The sequence below is a fragment of the Miscanthus floridulus genome, chromosome 12 (assembly GCF_019320115.1).
Source record: "Miscanthus floridulus cultivar M001 chromosome 12, ASM1932011v1, whole genome shotgun sequence".
NCBI lineage: Eukaryota > Viridiplantae > Streptophyta > Magnoliopsida > Poales > Poaceae > Miscanthus > Miscanthus floridulus.
In genome coordinates, this window is record NC_089591.1 from 43,435,523 (window position 1) to 43,451,403 (window position 15,881).

At 47.8% G+C, this 15,881-nt stretch overlaps 3 protein-coding genes across 6 annotated transcripts; 2 read left to right on the forward strand and 1 right to left on the reverse strand.

The window, feature by feature from the left end:
- The first annotated feature begins 255 nt into the window (after nt 1-255).
- On the forward strand, nt 256-4,500 carry LOC136498422 (fibrillin protein 5 homolog). Of its 2 annotated transcripts, XM_066494354.1 has the most exons (6): nt 259-1,098; nt 1,371-1,493; nt 3,226-3,324; nt 3,418-3,462; nt 3,582-3,655; nt 3,846-4,500. In XM_066494354.1, exons 1-6 carry the CDS (start codon nt 754-756, stop codon nt 3,928-3,930), a joined length of 771 nt encoding a protein of 256 aa, XP_066350451.1. In that variant the 5' UTR covers nt 259-753; the 3' UTR covers nt 3,931-4,500. The 2 variants fall into 2 exon arrangements, with proteins under 2 accessions (XP_066350452.1, XP_066350451.1); XM_066494355.1 differs by lacking the exon at nt 1,371-1,493 and having other exon boundaries at nt 256-1,098.
- A 173-nt stretch (nt 4,501-4,673) lies between these two features.
- LOC136498423 (WAT1-related protein At1g09380-like) lies at nt 4,674-8,274 on the forward strand. The gene is made up of 5 exons (XM_066494356.1): nt 4,674-5,289; nt 6,593-6,655; nt 6,897-7,243; nt 7,333-7,486; nt 7,569-8,274. Exons 1-5 carry the CDS (start codon nt 5,261-5,263, stop codon nt 7,744-7,746), a joined length of 771 nt encoding a protein of 256 aa, XP_066350453.1. The 5' UTR covers nt 4,674-5,260; the 3' UTR covers nt 7,747-8,274.
- Nucleotides 8,275-8,387: 113 nt separating this feature from the next.
- Nucleotides 8,388-10,389, reverse strand: LOC136498424 (phosphatidylinositol N-acetylglucosaminyltransferase subunit P-like). Of its 3 annotated transcripts, none has more exons than XM_066494359.1 (4): nt 10,159-10,389; nt 9,649-9,967; nt 9,262-9,380; nt 8,388-9,149 (listed from the first exon to the last, which is right to left on the reverse strand). In XM_066494359.1, the coding sequence occupies exons 2-4, from the start codon at nt 9,933-9,935 to the stop codon at nt 9,034-9,036; spliced, it is 522 nt and encodes a 173-aa protein (XP_066350456.1). In that variant the 5' UTR covers nt 9,936-9,967; nt 10,159-10,389; the 3' UTR covers nt 8,388-9,033. The 3 variants fall into 3 exon arrangements, with proteins under 3 accessions (XP_066350456.1, XP_066350455.1, XP_066350454.1); XM_066494358.1 differs by having other exon boundaries at nt 8,388-8,960; nt 9,025-9,149; nt 9,649-10,387; XM_066494357.1 differs by having other exon boundaries at nt 9,649-10,385.
- Between the last annotated feature and the right edge of the window lie 5,492 nt (nt 10,390-15,881).

Consider the following 15,881-nt stretch of genomic DNA (forward strand, 5'->3'; position numbering starts at 1 on the left):
CAGTGGCTGAGTCGTGTATGAGATTCAACTAGCATCGGGATAGTCATCTTATATCAAACTGTCATTAACTGCACACGTGGGCATGTTGTCTGTCTCAAGTAGCAGCCCATGTTCACTCACTCCTCGTCCTTCAGGCTGTTCGCTTGTTGTTTTAGTCAGGCTTATCAGTTAGTCAACAATGTTTTTCTCTCGCAATAAATCAGTATCAGCCGAGTTTATCTCAGTCCAGAAATCAACAAGGCCGTTGTTTAATCAGGATTCCTCCTCTCCGTCTCTGTGCTGTGCCTGTGCGTGTTCCACGGGTGCACCTGTACTTGAATTGGGCGCTCGCACGTGTCTCCCGCCCGCGATCGTAGGCTCGAAGACCCGAGCTAGTGAGCTACACCCCGCATGTGGAGCGAGTCACCGAGTAACCAGGTTCACGTGGCCATTGATGTCTTGCTGTGGAACAAGAAGTCAAGAAGAGCGGTGCAAGACTGCAAGTGCAAGCGTGTGATAGGCAATTGCTAGCGCGGCGCTCCAGCTGCTGCTGCTCCTGCTCGTGCTCGGCCACAACGTTATCCTCGTAGATGTGGCCCGAGTTTTTGCAGCCAAGAGAGCCCCGGCCACCTCCCACCCCACGTATTAACAAAACGCCTCTCAGGGCGAGCGTAGTGCGTAGCGAAGCAGCAGGAGCATGGAGGTGAGGCCGCCCTGCGACCGTGAGCACGCTCTCTAGCCAGCCGAGCCGGCCGGCCGGCCGGGTGGCTGGCCATGGCAGCCACCGTTCTCTTCCCACCGGCGCAGTGCCACCGCGCTACCGCGACGACGAGCGGGCAGGGCGCCCCCTCGCATTGCGCACTGCTGCCCCCTCGGCACCGGCGCCGGGGATCGGTGACGGCGGCTGCGGCCGTGCCTCCCAAGCAGGCGCCAGCGGCAGCGGCGGCTGTGTACGGGACTGCTGGCGACGTCAAGGCGGCGCTGTACGGAGCGCTGGAAGGCGCCAACCGAGGGATATTCGGGATGACGTCCGCCAAGCGGTCGGAGATCCATGGCCTGGTGGAGCTGCTCGAGTCCAGCAACCCCACGCCGGAGCCCACCGCCAAGCTGCAGGACAAGGTACCTACGGCGAGTCGAGTGTAACTTGTACTAATAGCTTATCCTTATCATCACTACTACCAACTAGGGATAATAATGCTAGATGCAAGAAACAGAGCATTTGAAAGCCTTGAAATGCGGATTGCACCTTTTCATTTATAACTAGCTACCGTACGTTAGCCACCTGATATATAGCGGAATGCTAGCTGTGCCGTTCGAAGGGTGTATGCCAACTGCTTGTTCAGGAAAGTACTGACATGTACAGTGGGGGTGTTTTGTTTGGGTGGAGGAAGGTGGATGGATGCTGGAAGCTCATCTACAGTACCATCTCAATACTAGGGAAGAAGAGAACCAAGTTAGGACTGCGAGATTTCATCAGCTTAGGGGACTTCCTCCAGATAATTGACGTCAAAGAGGTCAGTATAGGCTACCTGCTGTAAAAATTCTCCTGTCAATGTTTGTGTCGAGTTCATAAACTCGGGGTACCCCATAGACCGACTTCCCTGCAAAAGTTCGGATCAGCAGACAAACGCTGCGAACAAACGCGTAGCTCTTGGGCTGGCCCGAGAGCCTAAACGACAGGCCAGAAGGGCGATCCAATCACCAATCAGAAGGCTTGACCGAGGACGAACGACGCCCACTTTCGACTCCGGCCCGCCTCTCCGACCGGGGCGCTTGTTTCGGTCTCCAGCCCGCCTCCGGACGGCCTCTCCGACCGGAAGGCCTGGCCCAAACACCGCTTCCCACTCCGACCCGCGTCTTCGGCCAGGGATGCGCCAAACCCCTGCTCACTGCTCTTCTTCGACTGGCGCGATCAGAACCGACTTGAACCAACCGATCGGGGACGCCCGCTCGGTAAGGACCAGGAAGCTGACGAAGAAAGTAAGGCAGGGCGCACAAGTCAAACCGTAATACCGGGGACCGTACCTTGTACACCTGTAGGAACAGTACTTTGCGACCTCCCTGGCACGACAGAACCAAAGCAGTGTTGTAGGCGCCAATATTTTTCCCTACAGTATTATGGGCGTCCATTAACTCCCATACGGTAAGGCTCTCCCCACATGCCTCTATGCATCGATAGTGTTGTGGGCGCCGGCATTTACCGTACCAGGCGAACATGCTAAAACCCCTTGCATGCCTCCAGGTATCAACAGTGTAGCAGGCGCCGACGTCTGTCATACCCGAAGAAGACAACACAACCTCCCACGTGCATCTGACATTCAACAGTATTGTGGGCGCCTACCATCATCCTGTACCCGCCGGCGTGGGCAACAAGGCTTAGTAGCATACGTACTCTCTCTCTCTCACTTGTAAGGCCATCCCCTTTACCTATAACAGGGGATGCGCTCTCTCCCAACAAGCAGATTCATTCAGATTTTATTTGGATCGATCAGTTCACTAGTCCACAACAACAGAACCTCCAGGTTCAAACCACGAGCACACGCTCAAACACTTAGCGCATAGCGGGGCTCCCGTCACTCTCGGCTCCTCTGACCAGAGTCCGATCGGACCTCTTGTACCCCCATCTTTCTCATTCTCGTTTGTAACCCCACTGCAAACTTCGAGCACCTGGGCTCAGGAATAAAGTCACCGACCAACTCAAACTGAACGTAGAGCACGTTGCCTGAACCAGAATAAACTCTGTGTCATTGAGTGCTAGACCACCTCCGATCACAACGTACGGTAAAACTACAAATATTTACATGTTGGTCACTTTCTGCACCGACAGTTTGTGTCTAGTGCCGCGCTACCAGCTACCAGCCAGCGTTGTATGCATTGCATCCATGAGCAGATGAAGCCACCCTGTACGATTTTGTTGCAAACATTTGCCTCTCCTAGCCACCCCCCTCCCCTGCTTGTGGAGGCAATGTTTGTACTCGTGCATGCATACAATGCATATGCTATGTTGTTCTGAATTCTGATCCTCTCCTGACCGGTCGCGTGTCACGCTTCATCTGCGCCAACTTAATATACCTTTAATACTACCGTAAACTTGATTTCTTGATACAGAAACTAATCACATTGGGTCAATGAACTATATCTAAATTGAGTGTTGTCTGGATATTCTAATTGCATACAAAGTAAGTTTTGATATGTGCTATACTTGAAATAAATGGAGATTTAGCGTCACTTCTCTACACCCAAAAGGAAAAGGCGGTAAATGTGATAGAGTTCAGCGCGAGAGCATTGAAGATATTTTCGGGGAAGCTCACCATCGAAGCTTCGTACACTGTTGCTAGCCAAACAGTAAGTTTTTTTTTTTCCCTGGTATTGGCTCACGATCTTGGTTAGAGACTGTTTTGGGCAGACTTCCTCACAACCTGTGGCTTCTTGTTTCAGAGGGTGGATATCAAGCTGCAGAGTTCAACTATCACTCCTGAGCAGGTAAAACTACGTACTACTATCTACTTCCAGGTCATGAATGATACCATGAATTTTCATAGTGTTAAGTCTACTGTTTGTCTTCAATCTTAATTGATTGTCACATTTGGATATATATGCAGCTGATGAACATATTTCAGAAGAACTACGACATGCTCCTCGACATATTCAATCCAGAGGGTTGGCTGGAGATAACGTATCCTTAAATTTTATTTTTTATTTGCATTACTAATAATTTACTATTGCTGTATTGCAAATTCTTTGTTCTTTTTGTATGTCTACTAGCTATTCGACCGATCTCCTGCAAAAAAATTTAGTGTCGATTAATTAATAAGATGGCAGCAGAGATATACTATACACATGTCTTCCTCAATTTTTTTGAATAGATATGTTGATGAATCTTTACGGATTGGAAGAGATGACAAAGAAAACATATTTGTGCTAGAGAGAGCAGACCCATCAGAAGTTTGACAAACTGGTGCCTCATGCAGTTTATGGGCACAGCCGCACAAGCGGTTCTTCATAATTTTGTGACAAGGAGTGCGACGCGCGGAAAAGATAGCTTTGCATATAGATCCTACAGCGAGCACTCCTATTGGTTGTTGACAGTTCGATGCAGACAATCTACTGGAAGTAAAAAAAAAACTTTTCTTCTCAAATATACACACAGACACAGGCCGTTTTTTTTCTTTCAGTTTTTACTAAGAGCATAGAAGAGCAGCATATGCGTTCTCTGAAAAAGGATTATGCAAACTATATATTATCCTTGATATAGAGAAATGGGAAATGGATCAACATTACGAAGCAAACAGCTGTTGTATTTGGAAGCATGCCATGGTTCAACTTAACTATATTCGTCCTTGTAAGGCATATTGTAATGAGTGTACAGCTCGAAACATACTTGCTCAAGTATTTTCGTTGCTGTTGGTGCTGTTGTTGTTCCTGTCGTCTGAAGTGATCACTAGGCGAACAGATTCCTAGAACTTTACTGTATGTTCTGCCTTGCAGTGTCCTATATATATAATATATAATGTATTTATTATAAGAAATACTAGTCCTAGCAAGGACAAGGCTCTAAATTAATGAAGCAAAAATGAGCAATATCGACCAGATCGAGCTGCCCTGCCGAGTTGTGCGACAGAAACCGCCAATTAAGCGCTGTCCTTAGCCTAGGCAGTAGGCACACACAGGCAGCGAGCGCGACCTGAACCTCAGAACGATCGATTCTGAAGCCAGCAGACTAGCAGAGTCTACGTCCTGATTGACGCACTGCGAGCGACACCGGGCAGTCACGTCAGCAGGCTCGTCATCGATCCATCCTCTGCAGTGTGCAGCCATCGGTTCTCGCGACATGCCATGACGTGCCGTGCCTCCGCCTCGTTCCCGACGACACCGAGAAAACCGGCGCCTGGCACCTACCGCCGCAGCTTCTTAGGACTGGACACATATACCCGGCCAGCTGCTCTGCTTGGTTGGTCTCGTGCCAACCACTGGTCGTGTCATTATATGGGTCGTGCACTTGGTGGCCAGCCTTGTTATCACCTCACCTGCACTTGAGTCGATAGTCGTGGTAGCAGAGGGTGCGTGGTGTGTTTGAGCCGACAGCCGATCGAGCCGGTGGTGGTGGCATGGGGACCGGTGGTGGCTGCGTGGTGGTGCACGGCGCGAAGCCGGCGGTGGCCATGGTCGCGGTGGAGTTCGTCTTCTCGGCGCTGCAGATCTTCATCAAGCTCGCGTTGGACGACGGCATGGACGTCCGCGTCCTCGTCGCCTAACGCCTCATGTTCGCCACCGCCATCCTATGCCCGCTCGCGCCTTCCTCCTCGAGAGGTAAGTAGGTAACGTGCATGGGAACGTGCTGCCAACAAGTGCATGCGCTAACATGTGTATTAGGGGGTGTTTCAGTGTTTGGCACAGCTTCTCTTGAGGAGCTCCTCCTGAGCGGCCAAAACGGCTTCTCTGCTCCTCTAGGAAAACGTTTGGCAGGACTCCTTCGCAAGAGCCAGAGCCGAGGCCGGGGAGAAGCCCTGCCAAACAGGCCCACAGTATATACATGTGGTAGGTGCTGTACACCAGAAACGACGTACGCGTGTGCCTGCAAAGCTACACACTACTTTTTTTTTACATGTGGCCAAATGAACGGACAAAGTTAAAGCACGACCGGTCGCGTGATAGGGAATCACGCGACCCAACTCTTGTTCATCTTCCACCTGGCGTGCCCACCTACGCCTTCCTAACCCACCATCCCGGCCAGTGGCTGCGCCGCCCTCCTCCTCGTCCTCGCCCCTGCCGCCACCCACCATCCTGCCGCGGCGCGCTAGGGTTTCGCCAGAGCTCCGTGGCCACGGGCGCATCCGCGGCGAGCTCCGGCCATGGCGCCCCCACATCGACCTGGCCCGGCCGCCTCCGCTGCCACAGGGACCCTAACGCTGCCCTCCCTCCGTCTCCAGTGCCTGGTCGCCCTTTGCCTCCCTTATAAGCCCTCTAGAGTTGGGGAATAAGAGAGGGAGAGTCGGAGTTAGGCAAGGGATCAGAATCTTCTTCTTCCTCTTTCTCTCCGTCGGATGCGTGTGCGCGGGTCGCGAGCGCGCAACCCGTCGCGTAATAAACTTCGCGCAAAGGAACAGTCTTGACCATCTAAACATGTTCTCACATTTGCGCTACGATAATTATTCTCGTGGAAAGAATGCGTGTCCGTCATGGGTTCCAAATTTTTCTTGAAATTGAAAGGACAAGAGCAGCCTTTTGTCTTTAGTGTTACTTTATTTCAATTCCTAAAACCATGCATTTAGACACTTTCCTCCCACTTACAAAAAAGAGAGAGGACGTACCCAGTGCAGAGAGCTCTCGCTCTGTGCGGGGTCTGGGGAAGGGTGTTAGTGGCAAGCCTTACCCTCACGTGTGCAATGCGAGGAGACCGCGACTCGAACCCGGGACCTTCCGGTCACAGGCGGTAAGACTCTACCGCTTGCACCAGGCTCGCCCTTCACTTTCCTCCCACGGACAAAAAAAAAAAAGAGACAAACAATTGATCGTGGCCTTAATTTGGAAATGTCCACTTCGAATACTTTGTTTTCATAGGAGTATTTTTACTTGTAACAATAAGCAAGCGCCTTGTGTGTGCTTCCTGCAGGAAGAAACGGCCACCACTAACCATGAAGGTGGTGCTAGGGTTGTTCCTGTGTGGACTCTTTGGGTGAGTGCTGCCATCATTTCTTTGGGTGATTTTTGTTGCCAGTTGTAAACTGCCCTCTGTATTTGAACTAGATTTTACAATTTGTTGTACGCTTGTACCAGCTCTAGAATTTGTTGTCAGTTTTCTTCTAAGAAATGTTGAACCCCCCCCCACCCCCCCAAAAAAAAAATCATCATTATCATTTCAACTACAAGCATGACTTGCACGTGCATGCATAACCTTTTTGTTGACACAAATGCAGAATCGCAATAAACCAGAACTTGCTAGTGCTTGCCATGAAGCTGACGAACTCCACGACCATCGTCACAGCTCTCAGCAACCTCACTCCTCAGTCCACATTCATCGTCGCGATCTGCCGCCGCCCGGACCGTGGGCTCGTTCCTCGCCATCGCCAGCTGCTTCAGCTACGCCATCTGGCTGTCCATCCAGGCGCGCGTCGGCGAGGTGTTCCCGTGCCACTACTCCATCGCCGCGCTGGTGTGCCTCTTCGGCGCGGTGCAGTCGACGCTGCTCGCGCTCTGCTTCCACAGGGACGCGCCGCACTGGAGGCTCGGCCTCAACGTCAGGCTCTACTCGTCAGCCTACGCGGTGAGAAGACAAGTGATGGTTGATCGATCGATCTACAGCTACAGGACATGGTTTCTTGATTGATTCCTGGGAGGCTCTGCTGCGTGCAGGGCATCGTGGCGTCGGGCTTCGCGTTCCCGCTCATGTCGTGGTGCCTGCGGAAGCGGGGGCCGCTCTACGTGTGGCCATGTTCGGCCCGCTCATCATCGTCTTCATCGTGGTGCTCAGCTCCATTTTCCTCGACGAGACCTTGCACCTCGGGATGTGCGTAGTACGCGATGCCTGCGCCCTGCTTGCTTGCTTGCTGCTGTGCCTCGCCTTTACTTTGCTTCTCCCGTCTCTGCAGCGTGCTCGGCGCGGTCCTGATCGTGGCTGGGCTGTACATGGTGCTCTGGGGCAAAGCGAGAGAAGCACAGGAGAAAGAAGCTGCTGCTGCACCTGCTCGTGCTGTGCCCACGGATGAAGAGCTGGGCAAGGAATCCACTGCTCCTCCTGCTACTGCTGCCAATGGTGAAACAAAATGACGAGACTTGATCTTCATCACGGCCTATGCTCAAGCCATCTTGCTGATCGACGGCAGCACAATGGCTGCACACTCCAATGTTGGATATTCGTTCCGCAAAACCTTCTTGGTGAAAGAAAGAATCTGCCAGTACAGCTGGTATGCTCGGTTACTGGGCCAAAATTTGACCCAAATATTTTAAATCTCAAAATTATTTAAAACATGACCAAGGTCTGTTCAAATTATGAATCAGTTATGTTTTGATCTGTAAAACTGTTTTGTTAGATCTCAAAGCTAAGGTTGATGACCAACAGTAGTTATTACCTATTCTAGGATATAGAGGCTGGATTAATGAAAATCCATTATCTATGGTTGCAACTTGCAATTACTTCCTCCGTCACAAAATAATCACATATCTCACTTTTTGACGAGTCAAAACTTTTAAATAAATATTTTTAAACCAAGTGGAAATTGCCCGTGGAAATTGAGTGTGGAGATTTATTTTATCAAAGCATTTGGGTCATTTAATTGTTAAAGAAAACAATGTCTGATTTATGCTTGTTGGAGTGTCAACTTAAATATTTTTTGAGGCATGCTGTACAATAGCGTATGTCTAGGAATGCCCTGTCATATCATCGTCCAAGAATACATCAACGCAAATCCTAGATGAGGTGATGCATCACCACATATTTTATTAACTTATGAGAAATGAAGTAGTGATGGCTAACTTATTCCATCCACAATCAAACAAAAAAGTGTGGAAAAATGGTAGACTACAACGAACAAACCAATAGCCCCTAAGACATCGTAGACGCGGAGGAAGCCTTTCAATTAAAAAAAAACAAGAGTTTGTGCACGCAAATGCAAGCTCCACCACAGCCACAACAACAACAACAACAAAAAACACTACTAGTCTAATACAGTGTATCACATTACCACAACACAAAGGATTCCTTCATGAAAAAAGAAAAGAAAAGCCAAAGGATCGAATTCCTCGGTTGGTTATGCTTGCAGGCAATATGAAAGATCAAGGATGTGGATTCTTTCTTCATGATTCCATTGTTTCCAATCTGGCGCTCTGCTGTAAACTCACACTCCATCTAGAGTAATCATCTCATCTGATCAATAATAATGTCTGAAAATGTGTTTGATGGGACTCTCAATCGCTTGTGCAGGCAATACGAAAGTTCAGTTCATTGTCATGGAATCTTTCTTCGTGTTGCTACTCTTTCCAACCTGGAGCTCCATGGTAAACTCTCATATTCCACCTGGAGCTCCATGGTAAACTCTCATATTCCACCTGGAGAAATCATCTATCACCAAACATAAGATTGTTGATCTGATCAATACTAATGTCTGATATGGGTTCAATGGGCATCTCCTCAATTGCAGGAGAAAACGTTGTGCGCTCCCCACTATTTTCATCTGAGGAACCAAATCATTGCAACAAGATGAAAAGGGCAATATGTAAAAACAAGAATTTGCAAAACAAATAAACAATACAATCAGTTGAAGGAGGAAGGGGATTCAGTCTCACCGAAGATAGTACCGCAGGAAGTCGGTGGAGGAGTGGCAACGAAGTTGAGGCCCATGTAGATACCCATGGACAGCACCACGGCCACAATCAAGAAGGATGGCACCGCCAGTGCCCAATACCTGAACGAAAGCAAGCCTTGCAATCAGCTACAGCAAGAGACACCCATCCAAATCGAGCAGTTTTTTAAGCTATAATATAATATACAAGCAGCAAAGTTATCAATGCCACGCATTAATGAAATTCAGGTTTCATTTGATTTTAACAGAATTGCAACCATTTGCTGATGATATAGATTTTTATTCGGAATGAACAAGAAAGGACCAAAAACGAAAGAAGAAAAGGTCATGGACAGTAAGGGGCGATGGGGAGAAGAGAAGTGTGTCATACTTGCTAGGGTAGTAGGTGATGCCGACAGACCGGAGGACGGGCTCGGGCGTGTATGCCCAGGCGAGGTAGACGGCGGTGGCGATGACGGTGGTGATGGATCCGACGAAGCCGTACACCTCCGATGGCTTGGGGCCGTGGTCGCGGGCGGCGAAGGAGGAGGACCTGGTGCAGGGGGGCCAATCACGGTGGGGTCGGCGGTTGCGGATCAGGCTGACCGTCTGCCTGGGACTGCGCACCACCAGCGACGGTGACGGTGACGGTGACGTCGACGGCGGCGGCCACTCCATCGTCTTCCGTAGTCTTCACCTCCTCGTCCGTACTAAAGAAACGGAGTAGACCAAGAATGAGGAAGGCCGGAAGGCGATAAACTCAACGATCACCACTCGGCGGAGCCCAGAGGTCGCCGGATCCATGCTGTGCCGCCGGTTTTCTCCCCTGTCCCCAGTCCCGCAGGTGCCGTGGTGGCTTTCTCGCGCGGAGCGGCAGTTTGGAGGAGAAGGAAGAACTCGCCGGTGTGGCCGCTGGCTTCCGCGGAGGCTCGTCGCCGGCGGCCGGCAAGCTGCGGCCCTCGCTCCTCCCGCTGCTTCGTCGGCGGTTCGGTGCTGCGCGAGTGCGGCAGGCGGCGCGAAGTAGTCGGAGTCGGGGCGACTTGGCCGGAGACTTGGTCGGGGTGGGTACTGGGCAGGTTTCTGCCGTGCTGACCGCTGCTTGTTGGGCTGGTTGGGCCGTATCAAACCAGTAGATACATATCGGCCCACGTATTCATAATTGCTAAAAATTAATAAAAATCTGATACTCCATCTGTTCCAATTTATATCGGTGTAGTTTAAAAAAGAATATATCGGTTTGATTTTTCTAGACATATCGTATATCTCTTTTTTATTAAAAAATTTATTAGACATATCGTACATCTCGATGTATAGAAAAATCTATGTATCTAGAAAAAACAAGACCACCTATAATTTAGGACAGAGGGTAGTGGTACTCCATAAATACGTATCGATGTCATATCTATATCCGCATCGGTATCGAAAAAGGGCACCAATGCCACATATAAGTGAGGGCTTTCTTAAAAAAATAAAATTCAGTTAGAGGTGGCCTGCATGAATAACTTCATGACCTCCGACATGGTGCCATAGTGTTGTGCCTAGGCCGTGACATGGGCACAACGACATGGATAGTGTAGAGCCGTGTCGTGTTGTGCCGAATCGTGCTAGGTCCGGGCCAGTGTCGTGCCGCCCTTTTGGCCATGTATAGGTATGAGATAGGGAGATGCAGGCCGATGTAGGCATTAGCGGTGGATATCGTTTTTTTAATTTAGCCCTTTTTACGTCAAAATTTCACATTAATACCCCTGGGTGTCAAAGACACATCTTTGGACCTTGAGCTCGGTGCCGTGGCTGGCGTGGCTGGAGACGTGGCCAGAGGTTGGCGCCACAGTTTATGGCTCCATGAATCATGGCACCCACCTCTGAATTGGACCATAACCATAAATTATCATTGACTTGGACATCCTAAAATTTTACCATGACATGGTCGTATAAAATTTTAGGAGACAACTACATTTTGTAATGCCTTCATTAGTGAAATGGTCTATCTCCTAAAATTAATTTTGTAGTAGTGCTAGTCGCTCGTCATCGCGAAAGATCGATAGTTATAGTGGTGTCGTGTGGTCAATTTCTTACTGGAAACAACATCAAGATTTGACTGTGATAGTAAATTACATCAAGATTTGACGTGATATTAATTAGACCACAAAGGTCCAACAAGGAAACCATGCATACAACTTAAACCAAGAAACCGGCAATGGCATTAATGAATCCCATTGTTGTTGCCCCATGTAAGTGGGAGAATCATTTGGACCGCATACCCTGAGATCGACAACAATAAAAATTTACGGGCAGATCTAGCGTGGGGGACTTTGGGCTATGGGGGCTCAAGCCCCCTACGATGCCCATGCTATGACACATGCTAGGCAGTTTGTGATCTACAATTTAACACACAAATACTGATGTTTTCAGCAATTTATGATCTACAATTTAACACACAAATACTGATATTTTGAGTTCAACTTGATAGAATATTATTCTAACATTTTGGTGAAATAAACTAAACAGCATTAGAAAAGGCTAAGATGAGTTGCTTACACCATCACTGATGGCATACAAAAGGAGTAACCAACGTTTACGAAGTGGCATATTTTTTTTCGCGATCAGGTCTTTTACCCGTTTTTCATTAAGAAAAAAGGCCAAAAGAAAGGCCGGAACACGGATACAAAGGACTTACAAGTAATCATCGGATTACCCGCGGGGTCCCCAAAACACAAACAAACAACAAGAAAACACGAGGGAGGACCTCCACCACACTACACTAACCGGCTATGCCTGCAAAAGAGACAAGCATATACATCCACAAATAAACCACAACGACAAACTCCAAACAAGCTGCACCATAGCCGCTAGTACAAGCCATTTGTGCAAAAAAATTGAAGATACTACTTTAGGTTGCCGCGTAATATAATTTGCACAGAAAGATAAAGATCCAGGTTAGGCATGTCTATTCAATATATTTTGCACTGCTTGATTTGCTTTTTGTTGCATGGGAAAATATTGCCATCTAAAACTTACCTGAATTCAGGGTCTGATGGGGGGACATATAAATGCCAAGACTGTGCCAACGATAAGTGCCTGCAAGAACCGGATGCCAAGCCCCAAACCGGACTGCAAGCATGGCCTTGCTTGAAGAGGGGAGCAGCTGGGAGTAGACAAGCAACATTGCACAAATTTAGCTCTCACACCACCATTCAGCTCTATTGATTAGTACAAGGCACATCACAGGGTAGAGCTTTACGCAGGCAAGCAATATTACACAAAACAGGAGGAAAGACCACATTTATAAATCAAATACTTGAGCACAAAAAGGGAGCCCTACCAAAATCACCGAAGAAAAGGCGATGAAGTCTGACACCACCGGCATTTATCTTGTTGGTGCATAGATATGTGTCTAAGGGTACATATATGATGAAATTTTAGATAAAATAATTGGTTTTCCATTTTTGACGGAGGCATTTGCACCCCCTAGCTATAACATAGCTTGGCCCCTGGTTACATATGCATATTTGACTAATAATGATCAGAGCCTCTTTCTACGCTCTCTCGCAGTCATTATAGAGCGCCATGGAGAACTGGAGGGTATGATCAATCTCAATTAAGCTAGTACATAGTACTAGAACGTGTTTGGAATCTTTGCCAGATACTGTTTTGTCTAGTCGAGCAAGAAAATGAGTTGAACAAGCCTTTTGCACCTTTGCCAGATACTGTTTTGTTTGGACGAGCAAAAACAATGGACTAAAAGCTCTGTTTGATCCATGGGGCTAAAGTTTAGCCCATATCTTTTAGTCACTTTTTAGCCATCATGGATTCAAATAGGAGGGCTAAAAGTGGGGGCTAAAACTTTAGCCCACCCCTTTTCCATTAACCCCTCCAAGGTGGGTTAAAGAGAGCTAAAAGTGGTCTTGTGGATGAAAGGTCCTAATGGCTAGAGGGGGGTGAATAGCCTATAAACATTTATACAACAACACTAAAAAAGGTGGTTAGACAAATATGAGGCGAAACGAATGTTGCGCTAGCCTACTAAAAATACAAGGCACCTACCACAATTCTAGTCTCTAGACATACAAAGGCTAAATCACTACACTAAGTTAGTGAGCTCTCAAAGACTAACTAAAGAGTCTCACTAACCACTAGACACGACACAAGTTAGCTCTCAAAACTAATTATACTAAAGAGCTTAGCTACACTAAAAATATAAATACACGAGATGGATAGTGAGTTATACCGCCGTGTAGGGGAATGAGCCAATCACAAGAGGATGAAGTCAATCAATCACAATGAATACCAAGAAATTCTCGAGGCAAGATGACACAATGATTTTTTCACCGAGGTTCACTTGCTTGCCGACAAGTTAGTCCTCGTTGTGGCGATTCACTCACTTCAAGGTTCACGCGCTAATAGGCATCACATGCCTAACCCACAATCCGGTGCCGCACAACCAACACAAGATGAGGATCACACAAGCCACGAGCAATCCACTAGAGTACCTTTTGACTCTCCGTCAGGGAAAGGTCAAGAACCCCTCACAATCATCATGATCGGAGCCGGAGACAATCACCTTCCTTCGCTCGACGATCCTCGCTGCACCAAGCCGTCTAGGTGGCGGCAACCACCAAGAGAAACAAGCGAATCCCGCAGCGAAACACAATCGCCGAGTGCCTCTAGATGCAATCACTCAAGCAATGCACTTGGATTTACTCCCAATTTAACAAAGATGATGAATCAGTGATGAGTGGGAAGTCTTTGGCTAAACTCACAAGGTTGCTATGTCAATGCAAATAGCCAAGAGAGTGAGTTTGAGCCAGCCATGGGGCTTAAATAGAAGCCCCCACGAAATAGAGTCGTTGGGCTCTCACTGCAGCCCAACTCGGGGTGACCGGACACACAGGTCCAAACGACCAGACTCAGACGCCCCAGCGTCTAGTCACGCACTGCCATCCATGTGTCCCCTGCGTTCAACGTCATTCATTGATATCCAACGGTCAACTGGATCGCGCGCTTGAGTAAATGACGACCAGACGCACCCGAAGGGCGACTAGATGCACCTCCACTGCATCAGATCAAGCAAGCGCCCAAGCACCCAATGTTGTGACCGGACGTGCTATTCCCTTCGCCTGATGCAGCACCACCGTGCATCAGGTCAACTCTAGAGAGGTTCCAGAGCCGCCCAAACATGACCGGATGCGTCAGGTCAAGCATGACTGGACACATCCTACGTCCGCTCGCTTCTTCCTCGCCTCCATGCTTATGTTAGCGTACGTCACGGCTGACCGGACGCACCTCCATCGCGTTAGGTCACTTCTTGCGCCTACGTCAGACCAACGCTGCGCCCTTCACTGTAGAGCTAACCGAACGCATAGATCTAGGGTCAGGTCCTGTGTCCGGTCACTCCTAGTGACCTCCTCGACTTCACAAACTTCGTCACCCTTGATCAAATGAGCCAACCACAAAGTGTATCACCTTGTGCACGTGTGTTAGCATATTTTCACAAACATTTTCAAGGATGTTAGCTCTCGGCTAGATCTAAATGCATATGCAATGAGTTAGAACATCTAGTGGCACTTTGATAACCGTATTTCACGACGAGTTTCACCGTTCTTAATAGTACGGCTATCGATCCTAAATGTGATCACATTCGCTAAGTGTCTCGATCACCAAACCAAAAAATTCCTATCAAGTTTCACCTTTACCTTGAGCTTTTTGTTTTTCTCTTTCTTCTTTTCTAGGCTGAACACTTGATCCCCATGGCCATCACTACCACAACATGATCTTCATTTGCTCCACCACTTGGAATAGTGTTACCTACCTTATGGTCACTAGAGCAAATAGATTAGCACTTATGGTTTCATCAATTCACCAAAACCAAACTAGAGCTTTCAATCTCTCTCTTTTTGGTAATTGATGACAACTCTTTCATAAAGATATGAATTGAATTTCAATTGAAACCATGTTGCTTGCCCAAGCATATTTACCATGTGTAAAAGGATATTGATAAGTTTTATGAACCCGAATTGGTAGCATTAGCTCCCCTTACATATGTGCTAAGAGTTTGGATTGAAGCTTGCACATATGCATAGATTGAAAAGTGGGAGGGCATGTCTACCAAATGATGCTAAGATATAAGAGATGGACCTTTGAAGCGTGATACCGATCAGAGTGTACCAAATATACCATCCTTAGCATCATTGTTAGTTAGATACCACTTGCAAAAACAAGAACTAGATACCATGTGAGATCAATATTATATGCAAGGTTCTAGTACCACTTGTGAAAACAAAGCAAGGCATATCTAACTACCACCTATGCATGCTAGTTTCTCATTTCATCATTTAAACCTACAACTAGCATACACCACACAAGCATGTATATTAAATTGAAACTTTTTCAAATGCAAGCAAGCATAGGAGAATGCACATTCAAATGCATCATACAAGCTTCATGAGCTTGCTCCCCCTATTTGTGTGCTCAAATTTTAATTGATCCCCTTACTTTTATATTTCTCTCCCCCTTTGTCATTCAACCTTATCTTTGTGCAATTTCTCCCCCTTTGTCATCAATGACCACAAAGGTTCAATTTTAGATAGGTTAAGATTATCAATGTAAATCAATGGGGTGAGGATT